Below are 25,179 nucleotides of genomic sequence, written 5' to 3'. Positions count from 1 at the left end.
GATTTATTGTTATCTAATAATCTTGAAGGCTAGGACTCATTAGCACTTGGCCATTGACAACTTGCCCGGGGCAATTTGCCAACTCCCTACCACTACGATATTGAAAAGTACACCAACCTTCAGCCCTGAAGAAAGTAGAGCGGTGACAGAGAAGGGGTAACATTTTTTTAATGATAAGGCTGATTTTATGGAGGTCAGAAAAGTTCAGACAATCCACTTCTAGCTGTTCTAACATGGTGCATTTGTGTATTACGTTTGTCTCCTACCTAATTCAATGTGGGTTCCTGCGGTCAGCTAGGGAATATGCAACAGCCATAATGATAGAAGAATGGTATTATAAAATTCTCCTCACCATTTCAGAGCACTATAGTCCTATTCCTTCCCAGTGAGAAGCCTTATAATTTGTAATCTTTAGAAGAGTCATTTGTTTGACCTGTGACTAAAAGGTGTGATGATACTGAGAAAAGTAATTATTTGAGTCATAGCTGATTAATTTAAATGCAGTTCTGAAACACTGTCAGAATTGCAGTGCAACAAGTAAACTAAAATTACTGAAATAGAATTTAAATTTATTCTCCGATCTAATCAATGCAAATGGAAAAGGAACACAAGACTAAAATTCGCAATTGCACATGTTGTGTACAGAATATCCTGTTCTAATTAGTCAATGTAATGATGTTTAATAAATTGTTAGGCTATTTTACCTTTTCTGCCTGTGTGCAATTATGTGTGTTCCCTTATTTCACTGAAATACTGAAATAATGGTGAGATAATAAGTGGGTTCAGAGTACTGACAGGGAACCTCACTGCGTTTTTCCACCATTAACTCAAAACTTTGTGTTTGAATTGGGTGGAAGTTTGAGCAGCTCATGGTGTAATGAGGCAATGAAACATCTGGGGTAAGCAAACTGGAGGAGCAACAGGGTTTCTTCTTAACTAATGAGATTTCAGGATTGAAAAAAGAAAGCTAGAAAGAATGGAAAGTAAATGTAGAGTGAATTAGTCAAATTAGGTACTGTAATAGAGGGAAAGAAAGATTGAATTATGATGAACAGAAAGGAAAATGAAGTGAAAAGTTTGACTTATCTTTTTTTAAAAATCTCGTGCAATAATTGACTACAAGTAGGAATGAATTTGAGTCATTCAAATTGACCCAGTCTGGGCTAAAGATGTTGTTGTCAATACATTAACTACTCTCACATTGGTTTTCATAAAAAGTAGTTGCAATCCATTCCATACTTACATTTCAGTAGTGAATTTAATGGATAATTAATACGAAATTCCAACAAGTTCTTAAGAATTACTGGAGGATAAGAGCAAGATTTGGTTTGTGTAAAGCAAACAGTGGAGAGGCATTAAGTGACCAGTTTAATGCTTTGAATTTGCCGGTTGGTTTGCTAGTAACAGTGGTTTGTTAGTAACAGTGTGCATTTTTAACCTGATGTTATTCTTTCTGCAAAATCTGGCCCCATTTCTCCAGTGTTTCAACATAGTGTGGCATATGATCTGAAGAAATTGCATAGAAATTGCTGGCATATATTTCAGTGGTATAATAACTAGATTTGTTCCAGGTCTGATCTCAGGATTATGCTGTAGCAGATGATCTGAATTGGGGCATGGCAATTGGCCACAGTAGTTCTGTGTTTTCACTTGTACTTGCCATACCGTGACAAGTATAGCAATCTGTATTTTTATAGATAATGAAGGGGTCAGCTTTGGAATACTCCACAGTTGGATAGCCTCCCTGTTAAGAATCATACATGAAAACTGATCACTTGGGTAAAGCATTGGATGGGGAACATAATTTCTTAACTCCCAAAACAGAGTCATTTGCTTCAGAAGAAGAGGATGAACCCAGGAAAGCAATAAAATACTTTGTATTAATGATTTCTGCCATTATTCATTTGATACTGTTAACTCCTTAAATATTTATGCAAAACTAATATAAAGAGGAATTCTAAACCATGTTTATTTTTACCAACATTTCCTACTCTTGTTCATGGATTTATTTATTTATCACTATTTGGATACTTTATATCAGTTGGATACTTTATATCAGTTACATGTTTTATTATATTCACAGCACATATATAAGGAGCATCATCTGCTGAGTGACAATGCAGCAAATATAATAATAGTTTAAAATACTTTATATTTTGGACAATATTGAATTGCAATTAAAAGCATGTAACTAAAATCATTATTAATAGTTCTCTCTGAATATTAAATCAGTGAACCCCTCTGTCAAATTTCGCATGAACTGACTGCAGCATCATTGCTGAGGCAATGAGTGTGCTTGATATAAAAAGCTGCAGGACATTTGTGCAACACAGCTGACAGCAGTAACACAGCTAATGATGCCATCTTTTGATTGACAGATCTGTTTTGGTCTCTGTGAGTTTTTTGTTGCTGGAATGTACTAGTTATCACAAGTTATTTCAAACATTTTTGTGAAGTTTATTATAGAAACCTAAACATTTACATAATAACCATCTATATAGTCCTTCCAGTTAGTTACAATGGCATGGAACATATATAACCAAATGTAACCAAGTGGTCTTAAAATGGCATTGAGGTTCTCTGAGTGAATATTTATAACACCAACTGAGGAAGCAGTTCATGTATGTATTATTAATCTTAATAGATATTTGTGATTCAAATAATATAGTTCACAGCCATTTAATGGACTCAGAATTAAATACTATGCCTGTGGCGTGAGACATATTAATAAAAAAAACTTATGTGAAATTAGCAAATAAGTCTCACTCATTAAAAAAACAAAATTTGTAACATGCACCCACAATAATTGGTTGGTAACAGTTACGACATTAACTTCATGCTTGTGGATTGTAGTTTACGCAATGACTACTGGCTGTGTTTTGGAGGCATAACTTTTTTTACCAGATTTATCTCACTTTATGGATTGAACATTCAGTATGTGCTTAGGATGTTGGAGGCTGCAAATAATTAGATAACATATTTGTTGTTGTTCTGGTAAAGGGGCATATGTGGAGTAAGGACTGATTAGACTATCAATATAATTTTTACTGATTGTAACCAGTGTTGTTCATAATTTTTATTACAATAATTCAACTTTTATTATGTGTTTAATATCCAAATATATGCTTCTTTTTATACAGGAGAGTGACCTACTGACATTCAATATTTCTGTGCACCATTCCTGGTGGAGTGAACACGGTCCCGGCTGTGTTAGAAGAGAGATGCCAACTGCCTATGTGAAAAGTTTGGATGGCCATTCCTATATCTCTGTGATGGGTTGCATTATTGATTATCAATATATCGAGGTTATTCACAGCTCCTCTCAAATATTGTTGGCAGTAAGTATGGCACTTGATGACTACAACACACTCAGATATTCACACATAGCATTGTGCTGCTAAGTAGTGTGGTAAAATCTCTGTGATTCTCTGAACAGTATGAGAAATATGTTTTCCATGCAGTCAGAACTTTACCAAATCATAGAAAAATATCAAGAATTCTGTACATCCTCCAAGTTATCTGTCACTATACAGTCATACTCCATACATGGGTGGCTCAGTGGTTTGCATTGTTGCCTCACAACACCAGGGACCAAGGTTCAATTGCAGCTTTGGGCAACTGTCTGTGTGGAGTTTGCACGTTCTTCCCGTTTCTGCTGGGTGCTCCAGTTTCCTCCCCACAGTCCAAACATATGCAGATTAGGTGAATTGGCCATGCTAAATTGCCCCACAGTGTCTAGGGATGTGCAAGCTAGGTGGATTGACCATGGTAAATGTGAGGTGGGTCTGGATGGGATGCTGTAGGGATTCATATGAAGTGCACAAAATAAAGTGCACTGTATAACTATATGACTCAATTGCATTTTGTTATATTATTTATAAACATTCTAAATCATAAAATATTTATAGCAATAGTCCTGGTTTCTTATATCCAGTTTAGTTTGATCTATCTCATTGTGTCAGATTCATAATTAAATCGATATGTAATTATAACTCTGCTTCCTAAATAGTTCCTGGCAAATAAATAGATGATAAGCAAGAAATAGATTATTTTCTATTTTGTTAGTGACATCCCTGACAGTTTGAAGTATGCACGTTTAATTTCCAGCTTTGCCAGTTTATGCTACCATTAAAATATTTCTACTTACCAAGAGAACAATAGTTAAAATTTTAGCAAAATACTGTCTCAGAAAAAAAATTGCCAATGGATTAATTTTCCCATGCAGCTTTCAGAAAATTACTATGAATACATAAACAGCTGAGTATATAAGTTAGTAAGCTGAGCTTTGAAGGTTTGTTTTCAGATGTTTTGTCACCATATATCATCAGTGCGAGTCTCCAGTGAAGCACCAGTGGTATGTCCTGCCTCTCTATTTATAGGTCTTGGTTTCTTAAGGTGGGTGAGGTAATTTCCAGTTCTATCCGGTGTACAAACCAGCAGGGAACTTGCCACCAGGATACATGAACACCAACTGGCCACCAAAAGACATGACCCACAATCACTAGTATCCTTACATACAGACAAAGAAGGACACCACTTTAAGTGGGACAACACGCACATCTTAGGATGAACGAAACAAAGACATACATGAGAATTCTTAGAGGCATGACATTCTAATCAGAACTCCATCAATAAACACATCGATTTAGATCCTATCTACCTTCCCTTGAAAAAATGAACTGGGAATGACATCACCCACCTTAAGAAACCAAGACGTATAAACAGAGAGGTGGTACATACCACTGGCACTTCATCAGAGACTCTGACTGATGATGTTACCTAGTATGGTGACAAAACGTCTGAAGACAAACATTCAAGCTCAGTGAGCTAACATACATACTTATCGTCAACCTGAGCTACAAATCTTCTCAAAAATCACTATCAATAGCTCAAAGTATTTTATAAAAATCATATCGCAACTATTTAATCCCTAATTACGACATATATTTGTATTCAGTACAAATACCTTATAAATCTTGACTGAATGGGAGTTGTTATCAAGCTGTGAACTGACAGCCACCCCGTTGCAATGATGATAGTTTATGAAATGTCATGCTGCGCAAATCCAAAGCAGGGATGATGGTGAGCATCAACGTTGACGCTAAGACAGCAAGCAAGCGACCCTCAAATCTGTGAGGTGGGGATCTGTCCCTGCTGGCAAAGTGTTCTGGCAATGGCATTCTAATGAGAGGTATCAATGTGTTCTAAAGTACAGCATTGAAATGCGAAACGGTACTGTCAGTAATTCAGAGATATACTGTGATGGTGTGGTGAGACTGCTATGTCTTGGTGCCAAAGTTCCTTGATGAAGGGTCCGCGTGGTTCATGCCCATCGACCGTTCTCTGAGATATTGGTGTCTAATATCCATGATTGAGGTCCAGAGGAGCAGGTGGTGGGCTAGAATCATCAGATACCCATTCTGATTTTGATGCCAGGAATTATCGTCATTTAGTTTCTACCCAGTAGGTGGGAGAATGTGAATCTGCATATTAATGAGATTAGGTAAAAATAGGTCGCTTGCTGCTTACTGGGTTCAAGAATCTCAGTCAGTACGTGGTTAGAATATTGGGTTTGTTTTTCTCATTTGGACGCTTTTCACTGATCATCTCATATGATTTTCCAAACCTTCTTGCCAATGCCACATCATTCTGGGGCTGGGAAAATCCTGCCTCCATGTGTCTGATTTTAATTTTTTTCCTGGTAGCAATTGAATACCTTTATAATGTATACAGGACTTTTCCAAAATGTACCCTAATTCATCACTGAATACCACTGAAAATCAAAATTTATCCCTTTGCTGGTTATGAGATCTTGCTTTATGCAAATTCATGATGATGCCTGACCTAGTCCAATAGTAAATTCAAGGACATTGTTCCAATTTATGACAAAAGCAAATGATTTCTGTTGGGAAAAGTAAGTCAAGAATTAACTTGAAATCTACTATCATTGAAATATTGATATTTTCATTAATTTTGATTCAAACTTACTGGAAATTAAATACTAACATGGAATTCCTACGGTTTTGAAACAGGCCATTTGACCCAACAAGTTCACACCAACCCTCCAAAGAGCGTCCTACCCAGACACACACCCCTACCTTATCCATGTAACCCGGTGTTCCCATGGCTAATCCACCTAACCACCACATCCCTGGACACTATGGGCAAGTTGACTTGGCTAATCCACCTAACCTGTACATCTTTGGACTGTGGGAGGAAACCAGACCACACAGACAAAGGGAGAATGTGCAAACTCCATATAGACAGTTGCCTCAAGCTGGAATTGAACCCAGCTTGCACTGTGAGGGAGCAGTGATAATCACTGAGCCACCGTGCTGTCCTGTACCCCTGAAAATGGGGTTGGGGATCAGGATATGTGATGAACCAAGGCCCATTCACTTTATTGCAAGCATTATGTTCAATTAGAGATGACATGAGCACAGTCTGTAGCCAGTGTTATCCAGTGCTATTCACTGGCTTGATATTGTGAGTGGCTAGTGGTACTTAAAGGCACTCTTTATCTGTTAAAAGTAAGCTATTTGCCACTGTAAAAAGTAGTGGATCTCTTTTGTGAACTGGGCTATAATGTATGGCAGAATGGTTGTATGTGTGAGAGAACAATACCAAAGTTTTATAATAATGCACTAGAGGTCCCGGTATATATGTTGAGCATAAGAGACAATTTATGTCTCAGCTAGAGAGCTGGAGGCTCTAGGGATGAATGCTCAGAACAGATGGGTAAAAGTAGCAAGAGTGGCCAATCCCAGACCTCTCCAATAACGAGGATGCAGTGCAGGGAAGTGTTTACAACTTTGTCAAAGTGATTGGGTTCAAACTTTAAATGTCATGTCTTACCAACTGTACATAACTGTAATAGTCTATCAATCTGTACTCCAGTAATTACCAGAATTGCTGAGCCACCACCCTGGAGGAGTGCCATTGGCTTCATGACGCATGAATCTGTTGTCTTCTGTCAGGGTGGCAATGTTTCGGCTTCACCTGTGCTGCTTTAGCAGATCAGCCCAAAAGCTGCAGTTGAAATTATCCTTCAAAATGATCTGCAATTAGAGGTGGAAAGTCATCTATCTCGCATGATGCAACCATTGAAGAAACAACTTCTACGAACACTCAGTATTATGGGTGCGTGTAATAGTTAAAGACAGTCTCCTTTATAGTAAGGTGGTGGTTGCTGTAAAAGGTGGTAGAAGTCTTTTGTTAACTGAAACTGTGCTGTAATGTATAGCTGGATGGTTGAACATGTGAGACAGCACACACTCAAGTCCATAGAAGAGGTATTGAGGAAGTGCACAAATGTGTTTAGTGTAGCAAATTGAAAGGCAAATATCCTACAAAAGCTGCCTGGTATTAACTGGTACTGAATAGCATTCAGGGCCAGGAGCTCTTGTGCAGTGTTGTGTCCCTACCTCTGAGCAAGGTGACCCACCTACCACCTGCTTGAGAGATATATAATAACGTCTCTGAACAGGTTGAGTAGGAAAATACCTTCAAACCACAATGTGTGAAACAACCCCAGAAAAATAAAATAGAGTTCAGGGCCACCTTTAGCACTCACCTTTGAAGGTCTGAATTGCTCTTAATGTGCTTTGCATGGAAATTAATCAATTGGAAAACACGGATGATTCACTGGTGGTGGTTTGTAAAATGCCACAGGTGATTTGGTGATGCAATGAACCAATGAGTTGTGGTAAGAACATCTGGAATCTAATAAACCTTGGGGCCAAGAAAGGGTTCTTGTGGCACAGTGGTAGTGCTCTACCCTTGAGCCAGAAAGTCTGTGTGCAAGTCCAACTGCTCTCGAGCTATGTCATAACATCACTGAACAGATTGATTAAAGATATCTAGAATTGGTGATTTGCATTATGACTGAAGTGATATGTATTTGAAAGCTTGGATCATTATTCCAAGTAGTTGTAGAATTGCTAACACTATGATTCCTACAGTGGAAATTATGCAGGAATAGACTCATCATAAAGAACCACCATCTATTACATGGGCACAATCCATTGTACCTTCTAATCTCGTAGAGGGAAGATTCCGTTTCCATCCAATTTGATGTGCTTTTGGTTCAATTCCATGAGTTATGGAGGAGTATTATCAAATGTTATTTCTTTACTGTAAGATTTAGATCATTTACAACAACAGCATAATAACTTGAACATATATATCATTCTTTACATTCAAAGAGAGCTATGGAAACAATAATACCTATCATTCAACTTTAATTTTAAAAACATAAAGCTCCAAATTGAAAATTTGGCTTGAATATTCATTTTATGTTAACATATTGGATTTTAATATTATAGATTCCTTTTATTGACATGTGGAAAATTAGTCTTTTTCCCATTAATTTTATTTATAGGCAAGCACTTCCGAATAACTAATGTGTAACCTTTTTCCTTTTGTATCTCTACGTCTACGCCAACAGATTTTTGGCTTGCATGGTCCTGTTTTCGTTACAATTCTTTGACAAAATATTGGATTATATTCAGATCATTCTCAAGGGCCAGTATCTCACCCCAAAAACTTGACACCATCTAAGAATAATTGTTAAAGCTTGATGCTGGATCATAACAAAGCAGAACAAAAAGCAGGAATACTCCATTAAGCTCCTCATGCCTGTTCTGTTATTTAATTAGATTGTGACTGATCTGTATAATAAATCCATTTGTTCCACTTAACTCCTATCTCTTATTACCCTTATCAAACAAACATCTAACAATCATTTTCAATTAACCTGCCTCTGACCAGTAGGGGAAAGTTCCAGACTTCCACAAACTTCTGTATGGCAAATACTTCCTGAATCACTTAGCTGTAAATTTAAAATTTAGAACCTTGGTTATGAAAACATTGACCATAGGAAATAATTCATCTCTATCTATGCTTTCCTATCCTATTATTATAATGGGTGCACAGCAAAGGATCTGGTCATTCAGCCCTAGCCAATGTTGATGCTTCATTTGAGCTTCCTCCTGTCTTTCCTCTTCTAAATGTATCATTATAAACATTTAATCCCTCTCCCTTAAATGTTTGTCTAGCTCCCCCTTAAATACACCAATGCTATTTGCTTCAGCCACTCTCTTTGATAGCAAATGCCACATTTTTATGGCTTTTTGTGTCAAGACGTTTCTTCTGAGTTCCTCAATGATCTCTTGCTAACTGTCTTATACTCATGGCCTCCAGCCATGTGCTCCTCCACAAGAGGAAGCTTTCGTGTTGACAATCAAAATATCTTAGAATTCTAAAGACCTCTATTAAGTCATCACTCAACCTATTTTTCTCCACAAGAACACTATTGAATATCCCTTCATCTTCTTAAACAGAGTCATAGAGTCAGAGAGATGTACAGTACAGAAACAGATCCTTCACTCCAACTCGTCCATGCTGACCAGATATCCTAAATTAATCTAGTCCCATTTGCCAGCACTTGGCCCATATCCCTCTAAACCCTTCCTATTCATGTACCCATCCAGATGCCTTTTAAATGTTGCAGTTGTGTTAACCTCCACCACTTCCTGTGGCAGCTCATTCCATACACACACCACCGACTGCAAGGAAAAGTTGCCCCTTAGGTCCCTTTTAAATTTTTCCCCTCTCACCCTAAACCTCTGGTTCTGGACACTCCCACCCCACCTTGTCTATTTATCCTATCCATGCCCCTCATGATTTTATAAACCTCTATAAGGTCACCCCTCAGCCTCCGACGCTCCAGGAAAAACAGACCCAGCCTATTCAGCCTCTTCCTATAGCTCAAATTTTCCAACCCTGGCTACATCCTTGTAAAGATTCTGTTTTCTGAACTGCTTCAAGTTTCATACCATCGTTTAGATAGAAGGGAGACCAGAATTGCACACAATATTCCAAAAGTGGCCTAACCAATGTCCTGTGCAGCTGCAATTTGACCTCCCACCTCCTATAGTCAATATTCTGTCCAATAATGGAAAGCATACCAGATGCCTCCTTCACTATCCTAACGACCTGCAACTCTACTTTCATGGAACTATGAACCTACACTCCAAGGTTTCATCATTCAGCAACACTCCCCAGGTATAGAAATCCTGCCCTGATTTGCCTTGTCAAAATGCAGCACCTCACATTTATCTAAATTAAACTGCAGCTGCCACTCCTTGGCCCATTGGCCCATCTGATCAAGATACCATTGTACTCTTCGCTGTCCACTCCACCTCCAATTTTGGTGTCATCTGCAAATTTACTAACTATACTTCCGATGTTCACATTCATAACATATTTAACTATCTCAGGGGAAATAGTGGTGGTGTGATAATGTCACTAGACAGGTACCGGGGATACTTCTCAGTATAGTGCAGGTTCAAATCCTGCCATATTAGTTAGCTGAATTTGAATTTTGATTTAATTCATCTGGAATAAAAAGATGATCTCAATAATAGTGACCATGCCAACTATCATCAACTTTTGTGAAACCCGTCACCAATACCCTTTAGTGAAGAAAATCTGCTACTTTTATGTACTATGGTCTTACTGTGACTCCAGACCCACAATAATGTGGTTGGTTCCTAAAACACCAACAGCGATGGCCTAGCAAAACATTTGGGATCAAGGGTGGTTAGGATGGGCAACAAATGTGGTTTTGCCAGCTATGTCCGTGTCTCAACACAGAATAAAGAAAAATAATTCGTAAATTTAATTACCTATTTATCTTCTATACTTGAGGGAATACACGCTTATAATTTAACTTTATAAAGTTAATTTACCTTTACTTTATAAGTCTATGTAACATTCTGGTGAACCTGCATTATGTTCTTTCCATGGCTAAAATATCCTTTGTCACAGTACTGGTTCTCTTACAGGGTTACTATGCCCTTGATTTTTTTCGAGGGCTTGTAAAAAAGCCCAGGCTCCGAAAGGGCTGAGTTGGTGCAGAGATTAATGATTTATTGGAGCCCTTGTTGTTTATCCCTAAACAGATGATACTGCAGGCCAAAGGCTTTCATGTTTTTGAAATAGCTTGCATACTGAAAGGGGAGTAGTCAGTCCTGGCAGCTGAGGGTTTTGGGGCATTTGAGCAGTTGTGTGTGTGAAGAAAGGCTGCTGGAATCAGTCACAGTTGAGACTGGAACTTTGATCTCTCCTTCTGCCCCTCTAACTTCGAACTGTAAGCCTCTGTTTCATTTTGACTCTGTGTTTAAGGGGTTTGTTTATTGGGACTGTTGCATGTATTTTTGGATCGACATAATTAAGCCGGGTTTGGATAGGATAGGTTAGGTGGTATTCTGTTTTTGGTTCTTTGTGTTTCATTCCATAATTTTGTAAATAAACTTTGTTTGTTTAAAACTGGCAGACAACCCAACTAATTTACACTGGGACTATCCTAGCTAAACAAATAACAAAGTTATGGTCTGGGCTACCTGCTTAAAAAATGTTTTGAGGGGGTCTGGCCTAGTCCATAGCACCTTCCTGAACCAAAGATACTCGAGAGATGCTGAAAACAGAACTTGCAACTGCAGCAAAATGTCCACCTTGTTTATACCCCAGCATCCTTGAGATTAAGGTGAACATTCCATGTGCCATTTAAATTAACTTTGTATCTGTCCAACAATTTATTTTTGATCATGGACTCATAAATCCCTCTACTCATGTAAGATTGAATGGTTCAAAAGTGTAAATGTAAACATCCACTTACTAGCCATTTAGCTGACCTACACATATAAGATATGGGTACGATGATATCAAAGTCTGTCCTGCCCCTAGATCATTTGTTAGAAAGAAAATTCAGCTGGAGCTGAATTTGTCACAATTACAGCACAATGGAAGATGCTGAGTCTTCAATTTGGTATCTCTCCATCTGGTCAGAATATCTGACAGGTAACATGGCAAGGGAAGCCTGAGAATAGTACCTTGTTTCCCAGATTTCCAAATGGATCTTTGAACTTGAAGTTACCTGTCTATACACCATGTTTCTAACCACATTTTTCAATGCAATGTCTTATCACTGAATGGACCTTCAAGAAGGGCATGGCTGGCTCACCAAAAGCAAGACTGGACGGGCACCTTCACCTAATGCTGCATATTGTATTAGTCCAAAGCCCACTCAAAGGGCGAGACATGTTAAGGTGATATTGTTGTAATCATGCTAAGCTACTTCAGAGTGCTATTTTATTTCTGTGAAACTGGAGCAGAAGACAGCTACTGGCAGCTGTTAGACTGCACATTGAGTAGCTTACCTGTTAAGGAAAATGGATTATAATTAATAGATATTTGAATCAGAAATAATGACAAAAACATGCTACCTTGCTCACGCTTTGTTATAGTATAATCTGGAGGAAATCCTCTAGCTTATCTCTCCACGCTTCAGGCTCACTGCCTTTACTCCTGATGAAGGGCTTTTGCCCGAAATGTCGATTTCGAAGCTCCTTGGATGCTGCCTGAACTGCTGTGCTCTTCCAGCACCACTAATCCAGAATCTGGTTTCCAGCATCTGCAGTCATTGTTTTTACCACATGGGTTCATCATATCAAATGAAGCTCAGTTGTCTCATTTCAAGAATTAAAATATTCTAATAGTATAAAGTCTTTAGCTTTGTTTCATCTGATGTGAAGTGAGTTTTTTCCCCAACTTTTTTCTGCATTTTTATTTTGCAGGAACCACTAACTTATGCCACAGTACAGTTCCAATGTTGCTTGTAAGCAATCAGCATTTTGCCCAAAGGATATGCTTTATGTAGAGAATACCTCGATAAGTATGGAAGGTATTTGTCTGGCAGGAAAGCTGTAGTGTTTCAGTGGTGGTTTTACTTATCTCTGAGCCAGTAGACGTAGGTTCAGATCCCACCTGTTCTGGAGGTGTGTAATAGCATGTCTGAACAGTTTGATTAGAAAATATGTAATTCCTCTGGCTGGCGGGCTGTTGTGGCACAGTGGTAGGGCAACTACCTCTGAGCTAGGGGGTCTGGGTTCAAGTGCCACATGTTCCGGAGTTTGTGATAATAGTGCTGAACAAGTAGATAGGAAAATATCTATTCCACTGACTAATGGCTGACCCATCATCCTCCATGTAGCCCATGACGCCCAAGGAGACAACTTATAGTTCTTCAATAATGAGTTGATTGAACTCAGCTAATTTAGTACAACATTTTTGATTCATTTGAGGATTGTAGGCTTTGTTGGCCTTACATTAATTTCCCATTCCTAGTTTCTTTGAGGGTGGTGGTGATCTGCCCTTTGAACCCCTACAGTCCGTTTGGTATTGGTACATCCATACTGCTGTTCAGAAGAAAATTATTCTGAAACATTGAAGCAATACGACATATTTCCAAGTCGGGATGATGAGTGGCTTGGAGGGGAATGCGCAGAGGGTGGTGTTTCCATGTATTTGTTGCCCTTGCTCTTCTAAACAGTAGTGGTTGTGGGGTGGATGGTGCTGCTAAGTAGCCTTGTTGAATTTCTGCAGTGCATCATTTAGATGATAGAGTCAGATTGCCTTTGGTCGAGGAAGTGAATGTTTGCGGCTGTGGTGCTAATTAGGTGGGCTGCTTTGTCCTGGATGGTATCAAGCGTCTTGAGTATTGGAGCAGCCTAACTTCTGACTTCGGCAAAAGTGAGGACTGCAGATGCTGGAAATCAGAATCTAGATTAGAGTGGAGCTGGAAAAGCACAGCAGGTCAGGCAGCATCTGAGGAGCAGGAAAAAATTGAGAATACCTAAGACAGCTTATTAAGAGCTCAGCTACCATTCTTTCATCATCCCAAGAGATGATTGAATTGCTGTGTATCCATTGAATATTTAATTGGTAATTATACAGTTGATATGGAGGAGTTACCCTACAATAAAGTACCTAAGGAATCCTTGGTAATATAAAATGATGCACAGAGTGTGTGAAATGATTCAGTTATCTTCAATAAATATATTTTATATGTGAATTTACAATTCTTAAATTATACAAATTGTTTCAACAGAGTAAGGAACATTGACCTAATTAAAAGATACAGTCATGTCTGGTATTTGGTGACATGATACATTGACTGACCTAATGTATAATTTTATATTTAATTAGAAAGAGAAAAGAAAGATCACCTGGCATCTCAAGGTGTTTGAAAGCCAGTGGAATATTTTTGAAAGGTAGTCTCTTTATACCTCATGGTATATTGTAGAACAGCATGCTCCCTCAGTCTATAAGGTGTTAGTGCCTGGGTAATCTTCTTTTATGAAGATTGTTTGCTTGATAAATGTTGGCCAGGGAAAAACAAAAGTGGATCATAGAGTCAATATGAAAAAGTACCTTTTTAAAATCGAATTCCTTTGGAGGGCAAGTTACTATGATGTGAAAAATTTCAATGCTCTCCTACAATCATTTGCAATTTTTTTTATTTTAGCTGTGCACAATCAATTACTCATTTTTACGATTGCACATTTGGCTTGAAGCTTTCGATAATATACTTAATTGCTCCAAATAAGAGCATGTTGCCTTTTGGAAGAGTTTTCACGGGGGTGTAATTGATTCACTGCTTGTACCCAAAGCCTCTTTCATCATGATCACTCAAGACTTATACAAAATGCAGCAGACATTTGTCTGCAGCTGAGGAATTTGTGGCAAGTCAAGTATCCACCCTGAGTCACATTGTGCTGATTTCCTTGTGTGATTCCCTGCTGGCATTGTATTTTCTTGCACACAATGTGACTTCATTTTGAACACAAATACAGTGCAAATCAGCTGGGAAATTTCAGATTTCTTTCGACCCGATGCTATGAGAAAAGGTTTTGATTGCAACAATGACCACCAACACCATAGTATATAGGTCAATGCTAGCTACCTAGGCAACAGTCACAATGCTTTCATTTTAAAGCGTTTATATGTGCAGGTTGGTTTTGAAGACAAAGGTAGGTGAGAAGGTTGCTTCCTAAGGGAGGAATGTTCCCCTCCCCTGGGCATTGAGAATAATGGAGAAGATGATGAGTTAATCAGGCAAGAGTTCAGAAATCAGATTCATGCTGTTGAGTTAAACTGTCAGAATTAAATCCTCCGTCCTTCAATGGAGAAACCACTTTCTCATCATCAGGTGGCAAGAAGTTTATTTACATTTATTTGCATCTCATTCATTATCCTACACATTGGAATTAACTTCCCGTTCCAATAAATTTCTTTCCATGTGAGATACTTGGCACTTCAGAATCTCGACTGCATAACCCAAGCTTGTGCCTGTCGACATAAAAACAGAAAGAACTTTGGAAAGTGTAAATCAGAAACAAAAACAGAGATTGCTGGAAAGCTCAGCAACATCAGTGGAGAGATATGAGAGTTAACGTTTTAGCTCCAGTGACCCTTCCTCCGAACTGCCTGTCAAGGTGAGTCCTCTACTTCCAGTCCAGGTAGTGGCATGGTGTCTCAGTGGTTAGCACTGCTCCCTCACAGCACCAGGGACCAGGTTTCAATTCCACCCTCAGGTGACCATCTGTGAGGAGTTTGCACATTCTCCCTTGTTTGTGTGGGTCCTCCGGGTGCTCTGTTTCCTCCCACAGTCCAACGATGTGGAGGTTAGGTGGATTGGCCATGCTAAATTGCTCCATAATACCCAGGGAGGTGCAGGTTAGCTGGATTAACTATAGGAAATGCAGGGTTACAGGGATAGTGTAGGAGGTTAGGTCTGGGTAGGATGCACTTCGGAGGGTTGGTGTAGACTTAATTACCAAATGGCCTGCTTCCACACTGTAGAGAGTCGATATGCATGAAATTTTCATGACCAGGCTCCTTTTCTTCACTTACACTGGAATCACTTCAACTACATGAGGGTCTTCCATGTTGACTGAGGCACATTGTCTCTATGGACCAGTACCCCAGCCAACTAGATGACCGTATTTCACTAGTGCCAACCCCTTGGGTGGCCCTTCAGTGGACAATGCCAGGCAGCAACTGTTTGCTCCCAGGTGGCAATTAATCACAGAAGGATATCCAGGAGCATATGGCTGTAGGCAATGGTGAAGAGTGAAAGTGAAAGGGGAGTGAGGGGGTAATATGAAGGTACCTGGCCTGGTGCTGTGACAGTGTCAGCGGTAGTGCCTGTGCCAGCAGTGTATATAGCAAACACAGTGCATGTGCTTGAAGAAAATGGTGATTTGTATGAAGCAAAATAGAGACATGCTTTTTGAAGTGGAGGGAAGTTGATTCTAGTAAGTTAGATAGTACTGCCACAGTCAGTTCAGGGGCTGGGCAACTTCTGGACTGGGGGTTTGGTCTTGGTCAATCAGACAGCTAGTCCAACGTAAGTCTGGGGATCAGTGATGTTTCTGTCCAGAGATTGGGCCATGGTCAATCCTGGCAGTTAAATAAAATCAGTCAGGCTTTGCTGGTTGCTCAGTCAGGATCCTGTTGCTCTGGCTGTTTGGGGTTCCACACCTCTGGCCTGGTCTTTTAGCCATGGTATTTCTGTGGCTGCTCCAGTTATACTTCTGCACAATAATACTTAAGTCATTGATAATGGGGGATTCATTAATTGTAATGTATACCATTGATAGGTTAGATTCTCTTTTGTCACTTGGCATTTATCAGCCAAGTTTGAGTATTGTCCAGGTCCTGCTGTATGTGGACAGACTGGTTGGACCAAAGGATCAGTTTCTGAGCTGTATGACTCTAAGACTTTTCATTATCTGAGAAATTGTGAATGAAACTGGACAGTGCACAACTATAACCGCACCGTGGGCGGCACGGTGGCACAGTGGTTAGCACTGTTGCCTCACAGCGCCAGAGACCCGGGTTCAATTCCCGCCTCAGGCGACTGACTGTGTGGAGTTTGCACATTCTCCCCGTGTCTGCGTGGGTTTCCTCCGGGTGCTCCGGTTTCCTCCCACAGTCCAAAAGATGTGCAGGTCAGGTGAATTGGCCATGCTAAATTGCCCGTAGTGTTAGGTAAGGGGTAGATGTAGATGTAGATGTAGGGGTATGGGTGGGTTACGCTTCGGCGGGGCGGTGTGGACTTGTTGGGCCGAAGGGCCTGTTTCCACGCTGTAAGTAATCTAATCTAATCTAATCTATAACTGAATGTCCACACTTTATGACCTTTGTTTGGAGGGTAGATCTTTGATAAAGCAGCATAAGGTGTTTGACCTGAGAACACTACTCTGAAGGACTCCAACACCAATGTCTACAACTGACTGAATTGGATCTGACAACCCTAGCCATCTTTCCTTGTACTATATGTGATAGTGGAAAGTTCTCCTCCTGGCTCCCATGGATTTCAAATTTCCTAGTTGATGCTACATTCAATTAAAGGCTGCCTTGATGTCAAGAGCAGTCACTCTCATCTCACCTGTGGTATTTAGCCGTTTTGACCTCATTTGGAGCAATATTATAATGAAATCTGGCACTGGTGATCCTGGGAGAACCCAAAATGAGCGTCAGTGGGCATGCTACTGGCGAGTTTGTGCTGCTTGACATTATTATTGATGACACCTTCCATTGCTTTGCTGATGATTGAAAGCGGACTGATGGAGTGGTAATTGGACACATTGGAATTCTCCTGCTTTATATGGCATGATTGATTGCATTGACTTAACGTGTTGAGAACAACTGGTGCAAATACACAACCAATCAATCCATGATACATATACTGAGGCTCCAAAGCACTGTCCTTTTCTATCACTAACTTCACATCATTTGATGCAAGAGAAAAATAAACAGTGCCTATTTCCAGATTTTATAAGGGTGCATCAGAATCTTTCCCCTTGCAAACTGCAAACATTATTTTCTCTCTATCATTGCGACATCAATCAGTTTAATTTAACACTAACAGTAAAAATACACTTGCAGCAGTGGTATTTTTGCCACTGTACCAGGCATTGACCCATTACCTGAAACTATCAATACAATTTTAGCCAACTAGTTAATGCATTTTTTAGCTTGAAATTAGTATGCATTCAAGTTTCAGTTGGCCTTTTATAATTAATTCACCATCATTAGCAACAAATTCTGTTCTGCAAAATTTATCAAGTTTGAGGTTCTACAAATACAAAGAAAACAAATCTGTAGCTAAAATGCAAAAGGAGACTTGAGAGTAATCACAATAATTATTAATAAGTAGAACATTGGATTAGAGATTCATGTGACGGGCCTATAATTTATTTGGAAGATCAAATAATATAATTGTTTCAGTGCCATGATATATATTTCCTGATGGTGTTGGAAATGTGCAATTATGGCTCAGCTGTCACTACCTTCTTTATTCTGACTTTGTGGAAGTGTAATCCATGTCGGGAAAATGTAAATTGGCTAGAGATCAGATAGGAAAGGATGCATTGTAGTGGTACAGCTAGGACTAGACAGCTTGATATAATCAGCTGCAGAGCAACTTGATGGTTTCAGTGGTGCCTTTAAAAATATTTTAGCTTTTTTTAAATTTCATAGATATCAGTAAACCTTATGGGTAAACTCTTAGGATAGAATCATCAAATTTTACAGTGCAAAAGGAGGCTTTTTGGCCCATTGTGTCTGTACCGGTTCCAAAAAAGAGCTACCCAGTCTCATTCTCCAACCCTATCTCCATAGCCCTCACTTCCAAATATATAACCAGCTCTCTTTTGAAACCTCCTGTGGAATCCTCCTCTGCCAAGCAGCAAATTGCAAATCCTAACAACTCTCTGAGTAGAGAAATTTCTCCTCATCTCACTCCTAGTTCTCTTGCTGGCAATCTTGAAACTATGACCCCTGGTTACTGACATAATGCAATATAGGAAATCTAATCATGGAACAGGTCATTGCTAGGTACTTTACTATGCTTAAATTCTAATAGCCACCGAGGGCACCATGTCAAGGAGTGAATATCAAAGGAACAAATGTGCAAATACACACCATCGATGATGAGACTTTCATGCTCGACTTGAACATCTGGAATTACTGCCTACAACTTTCTGTTTTTGAAAACTGTTGGGGTGGACAATCTGGGCAGAGGCCCTGTGGCTCCCCAATATCTGTTGCTGGTGCTCTCCAGTACACAGTCATCGCACACATTCATAGAATCTGAACTTGTGGGCCAGATTTGCAAAGTGGGTATCAGTATCCGACACCCACAGGAATTCTAGTTCTCCCACCCTCAACAGCGTCACTCCTGCGACAGTATTTTTACAGTTAATCAGTGTAATTGCCAGGTAGGCAAACTTGGTTTCAAACGTGAGAAGTTGAATGTCTCCCAGAGGCAGGAACTATGCCTGATACCAGTGGCTAAGCCAGACAGCAGTCATTTTGAGACCTGTGGCCACCTTGCCAATGGGAGTAGATAGTTCTTCAGAGAGTCATTCAGAGTCAATGAAACTGGTTGGGGCCATACTTGTACTGGCGGAAGTCAGTCCCACACTAGTTGAGGGAGAGAAATAGGGGCTCTTTTATGTATGTGCAATGTGAAGGAGTTAAACTTAAGGATGTTTGTGTAGATTATCAGTATTGTGTTATTTTATACCTGAGTGCAAGTGACCCATTGTGGGTCCAAAGTTACTTTTTTAGGGATTCCTGATCCATTTCTCCACCCACTCCCCCCAAAAAAACATACATTCCTTTAAAAATACTTATTTAATCGACAAGTACCTTCTTTCATAATGTTCATCTTGTATTGGTCTTTTTCAAATGTTATTGTAAATAACACACAATTTAACAGCGACTGGGGTAATTCCAGTTTCAGAATAATTCTGTTTTCTGATCTACTGCAGTGAGGAAACTTACTGTACCACAGCTCTTAGTTCCCCGGCAACTGGGAGCTAAACTTTGTGCTAGGTGTGACAGCACTTATTTCTTTTTGTGAGTTAAGAATGTGTCATTTCAGAAGTTAATATTGAGAAAAAGTTTGGCTTTCTAGAGTACCTAGATTTAAATTGTCATGAACAATTGCAGAAAATAAGCAAGAAAGCTAGTGGAATGAAGGCCTTTGTATCTATAGGACTAGAGTTCAAGAATGCCGAAGTGATGCTGTAGCTTTGCAAAACCCTAGTTAGACCCCACTTGGGGAAGTGGGCACCACACGTTGGAAAGGATACATTGGCCTTGGAGGAAATATACAAGAATGATATCTGAATTTCAGCGATTACTTTATGAGGAGAGATTATACAAATTAGGCCTGTTTTCTCTAAAATTTAATAGGTAACGAAGTAATCAGATCGAAGTCTTCAAGATATTAACAGTGAAAGACAGGATGGATAAAGGTTTCCACTGGTCGAAGATTTTAGAAATAGGGAGCACACTCTGACAATTAGGGCCAGACCATTCAGGAGATACATTAAGAAACACTACTATACATAAGTGGTGGTAGATGTTTGGAACTGTTTTCCACAAACAGCAGTGGATGCTGGATCGGATGTTAACTTTAAATCTGCAATAGATACATTTTTGTTAAGCAAAAGTATGAAGAGATATGAGCCAAAGGCAGGCGCACGGAGTTAGACCACAGATCAGCCATGATCTCACTGAATGGTGGAACAGGCTCAACGGGCTGAATAGCCTAATCCTGTTTCTAGAACAAATAAGCTTTAAAAAACCCACACATTTTAATGGACCCTGTAGGAAAACTGAGAGCTTTGCATAATATGTGTCAGAATATTCAGGTTTGACAAACTGAATTTTAAAAATTCAGTTCTGTTCCGGACACACCCCATATGAAGCTTCTTAAGAGGTTTGAGACGTGTTAATTGGCACGTGTGTTTTCACTGTTCAACGTGTAATTTGTAGAGAGTTTGCAAGAATACACCTAATGTTGCCACCAGTAAATTAAACAGCTACTGTTTATATATAAAATGTATAAGCAATTCAAAAGTAAAAGATTATAAGTTAGCAGTCAAAAATTCTTAAGATTGTTAATAATAGTCTAAATGCTTCCCAGAAGTTCACTTTACTTTTTCTGTTGCATTCCATGGGTTGGGGTTTACAAAAACTCAATTTGGGGAGTTTCGTTGAGAGTTTGTCTCCCAATTCTCTTCTGCTCACTTTATTAAGTATGAACCATCCTTTCATGGTGCTTGCATTCTCTTGTACTGAGCAATGGCAGAAATATTCAGTGCCGCTAGGATCTTCCTGGATTCCTGGTACCATATTTAAAACCCAGCTGCGCACTGTCAGCCATGGAGAGCCCTTCACAGCTTACGTAATGGGAGGGAAGTGAAAAAGAACAGCTTCTGAAAGTTTATCAGTGACATGAGTCACACTTCATTGGAAATAGATGTTCACGTTTGTAAATGTATTGCCACTTTACATTAGCAACTGCCTGATTGACTGTCATTGTAACTGCAACAGCAAGAATCAAGCTAAGAATCCACTCATCCTTGATGATATAGCATGTGCTCTAGTCTGTTGTGCTGAGGGTGATGTTCCTTCTGCTCAATGTCCATATGTTCTTCCTTTGTTACATTGCATCAGAGGATAAGAAATAGGACCAAGGGCAGGCAATTCAGCCTCACAGGCCTGCTTCATCATTTAATGCAGCCATGGCTAACCACATCTCGGCCTCAACTCCACTTTCGCTCCCACTTTCCGTCACCCTTTAAGTCATAGACAGATTTTTACTCGGCAATCTCTTCCTGAATTTATTCAATATCCTTGCATCCACAGCTCCCTAGGGTGGTGAATTCCACACATTCATGATCCATTTTAGAGAAGTAATTTCTTCCCAGCTTTTTTTATGTCAGCCACTCATTAGTCTGAGCCTATGAATTGTCATTCTAGATTGACCCACAAGAGGAAAACATCCTCTCTATTTCAAAATTGTCAATCTTCTTTATCATTTTATATGCCTCAATTAGGCTTTCTTTCATTCTTCTAAATTCTAGATGGTATAGACTTAAACTGCTCAGTCTCTCCATTTATTTGACCAAACATTAACTTATGATTCTTATATTTTTTTAAAAATTCACTCATGGGACATGGTCATCGCTGACTGGCCAGCATTTATTGCCCCTCTCTATATGCCATTGGACAATTTAAGTCATTTAATTGGTCAGGATGAAATTTCAAAATCTTGGTCTTGAAAATCCCCCTTGTGTTTGCTTTTCACCTTCCTCAGGAGATAAAAGAGATCAGTAAGAAATTCTGAAAGGTGATCCAGTTTGACGCACTCTCAATGCCATGTGCATTGTCTTTGGCATCCTGCTTTTGAGAATCTAGTTATTTGGCAAAACCTCATCATGGGAAAATGAGACAAAGCTGTGCAATCTGTCACAAATTACATTGGCAATAGTCTTAATACATTTGTGGGTTGAAGGTTGAGAGATTCCAGACAGGTCCGCAGTGGAACTTTGGATGCAGCCAATTGCATAAAAACTGAGAGCAGCTGTCACCTTTATGATCATCAGGATAGGATGGCCATCTACTCCTTCAGGTCACAGGTCATAGGTCCCACTCCAGGGAGGTGCTATAGTTCTGTGATGGTGTCCAGGAACATCCAGTTATGGACCAGGCCATAGCCCATCAAAACATTTCTAGAAGGTAGCCCAGACCATAACTTTACTCGTTATTTTAAACAACTATAAGGTGGATATTCCAGGAGAAATGTGGCTGGTCAAACCATTCAGTTTTAAACAAAACTAAGAGTTTATTTATAAGATTACTGAATGAAACACAAGCAACAGAAAGCAGAATATCGAATAACTTAACCTCTCTGAAAATCCAACAGATCATCTCAACTTAATGATGCTGTTCCAACTACTTGAAACAATCCCCATAAACCTCCTTGGCACAAAAGATAAAATCAAACACAGGTTCTTACAGGAAAGAGGTCAGGGAGAGAGTACCAGCCTGAACATGCTTCTTTGGATCTAGCAGTGTTTTTTCACAATACTGTTAAAAATCAAACCAAATCAGAAACAAAGGCCGAGCTGAGAGAACTGGCCACTCCCCTTTTATTGTACAATTGTTCATTTTTAACACTTGAAAGCCTACTACCTGAGGCAGTATCTATTAGCTATAAATAAATTGGCCCTAAAACCCTTCATCCCCAGACTTTTCTGAGTCTGTGTTGATTACGACCTCTCTTAAAAATAAAGCCAAGAACAGCATAACCTTGTTAAAGAAGCAGCTTTGTCACAATCCTCAGATTGTGACAACAATGTGATTTGATCATGTGGAGGAAATGGCATTAAGGATGAGAGACTCTGAGTCTTCTGCACATTGTCCACACCCTGAGCGGTCTATCAGCTGCAACCTCTTTCTGTGGAGGTTGTTTGACTGCTGCTAGAGATTACTGCTGGTCTTGGGCTTGCTTGTGCATCTGTTACTGTATTTCTCTGCAGATTTGTGGCACAGCAACCCACAGTGATAATGAATCCATGGGGCTGAATCCATTGGTCACGTTTCTAATGAGACTGTTTGGGGAATATCAGAAGCAGAACAGATTCTTAATAATGTGAGCAGTCAGCATTAACATCACTCACACTGATGGTTTAGTGTAATTCTCCCTGCAGTGGGGAATGCCTCTACATAGGAACTTCATTCTGAAGTCTAAGCAATACTGTGTAAATACTGTAGGAGGTTAGAAGGGTTATGTAGGATTAATTAGACCTTGTTCCCAAACACCCCACCCCCATTCCATTTCACAGGAAGGCAGAATTTCATACAAGAGTATGTTGGCAAATACATACAGTTCAAGATGTGAGGAATTCAGCTCCAAGCTTCTGAGCAGCCTAAGACCCTTGAATTGTCTTTGAGAGTTGTGATCCACAGGGGCCTGCAGTTACTTATACATTCCAGAGATGATAATGATCAATTTTTAATTAACTAAGACATAGTCAAGACCGTTGGTGTCCAGGATTTGTATCCTATATTGTTTCTTACTGCTTGCATTTCATATGCAGTATTCTATGGTTATAAATGTCTACAGTTGGTAATTTGTAAGTGCCAATTATGTGATTGCTCCTCGAAGAGGCCTCACATGGCTCACAAAGACAGCCTGTATGCTCACACAGGAACCCACTCTGAGCTTGGTGAAAGCCATTTTGCATTCCCATTGTATATTTGTGATTTGGATTAGACTGGAAGGCAAACAGGTGTGACATTGCAGAGTGAGTTCCAGGCTCAGCCTGGTAATCTAGATGATCTCCCCCCCTGCCACCCCCCACACCACCCCACCCCACTACCTCTAAAATCTTCTTGTTCCTTTCTTCCTTGCATTATTTGTTAACCCCATTAGTTCCAAGCTTCCATACCTTCCTACCCAACTCTTCCACAGATGTCCTACTCTTCCAATGGTGTTCCCTGAGTGCTGGGCACACAGCTTAGCCATGCCAAACGCCATGGTTCACTATCCTACCATCAAAACCAGAGTGATAGTGGCCATCAATGATTCATCCTCTCGTAGTAATCTATGAGCTCCAATGTGCTATTGTCACCTACCCTGATATGTTGAGCTGTCGTCTCTCATGACTGTTGTTCCTCTGCATATCAACATGCCACTTCCAATTTCTAAAATTGGCTCCCCAATTTGCTTATCATAGTCTTGGACCCTGATTACCCATGACCTTCAGGAAACAGAGTCCCAAGATTGATTGTGACTCACCCCCTGACTGACTGACCACTCCCCTTAGACTATGGTTAAAGCACATGCAACGTATTTGCTGTGTAGGTAGCAGGCACATGCTATAGGTGTGACATTGATGTAGCATGTTGCTGTACATCGACACATTCTCCCATCTCATCTTGACTGATGACTGTTGACAACCATGACAAGCTGCCTGGCTCTGTGTCTGTGCCAGAAGATAAGGCAAAACAGGTACTTTGAGTTTGTATGTTCTGAATGAGGTAGCAAAATGTACAAAGGCAAGGCAGAGAAGCTGTGAGTATCTCAATGTGCACAAAGCACGATGGCTCAGTGATTAGCAGTGCTGCCTCATAGCATCAGGGTCCCAGGTTCGATTCTAGCCTTGGGTGACTGTCTGTGTGGAGTTTGCACATTCTCCCTGTGTCTGCATGGGTTTCCTCCAGGTGCTCCGGTTTTCTCCCGCAGTCACAAAGATGTGCAGATCAGGTGAATTGGCCATGGTGAATTGTCCATAGTGTCAGGTGCATTCGTCAGAGGAAAATGGGTCTGGGTGGGCTATTCTTCGGAGGGTTGGTATGGACTGTTTGGGCTGAAGGGCCTGTTTCCACACTGTAGGGAATCTAATCTAAAATAATGGCTGAAAAAAAAAGGTGCATTAGTTAAGGGGAATGGGTCTGGGTGGGTTA

At 39.9% G+C, this 25,179-nt stretch overlaps 1 protein-coding gene across 2 annotated transcripts in view; it reads left to right on the top strand.

Annotated features, from left to right (window-relative positions):
- The window catches only part of LOC140463052 (sodium/potassium-transporting ATPase subunit beta-1-interacting protein 3-like), a 201,467-nt gene that overhangs the window by 141,906 nt on the left and 34,382 nt on the right, over nucleotides 1-25,179 (top strand). For both annotated transcript variants that reach the window (XM_072556687.1, XM_072556686.1), the window contains exon 4: nucleotides 3,141-3,338. In XM_072556687.1, coding sequence (XP_072412788.1) covers nucleotides 3,141-3,338 — 198 coding nt within the window. The remainder of the gene's footprint in view (nucleotides 1-3,140; nucleotides 3,339-25,179) is intronic.

The sequence above is a fragment of the Chiloscyllium punctatum genome, chromosome 37, assembly GCF_047496795.1.
Source record: "Chiloscyllium punctatum isolate Juve2018m chromosome 37, sChiPun1.3, whole genome shotgun sequence".
Classification (NCBI taxonomy): Eukaryota; Metazoa; Chordata; class Chondrichthyes; order Orectolobiformes; family Hemiscylliidae; genus Chiloscyllium; species Chiloscyllium punctatum.
This window is presented reverse-complemented; position numbering and strand designations above follow the sequence as displayed.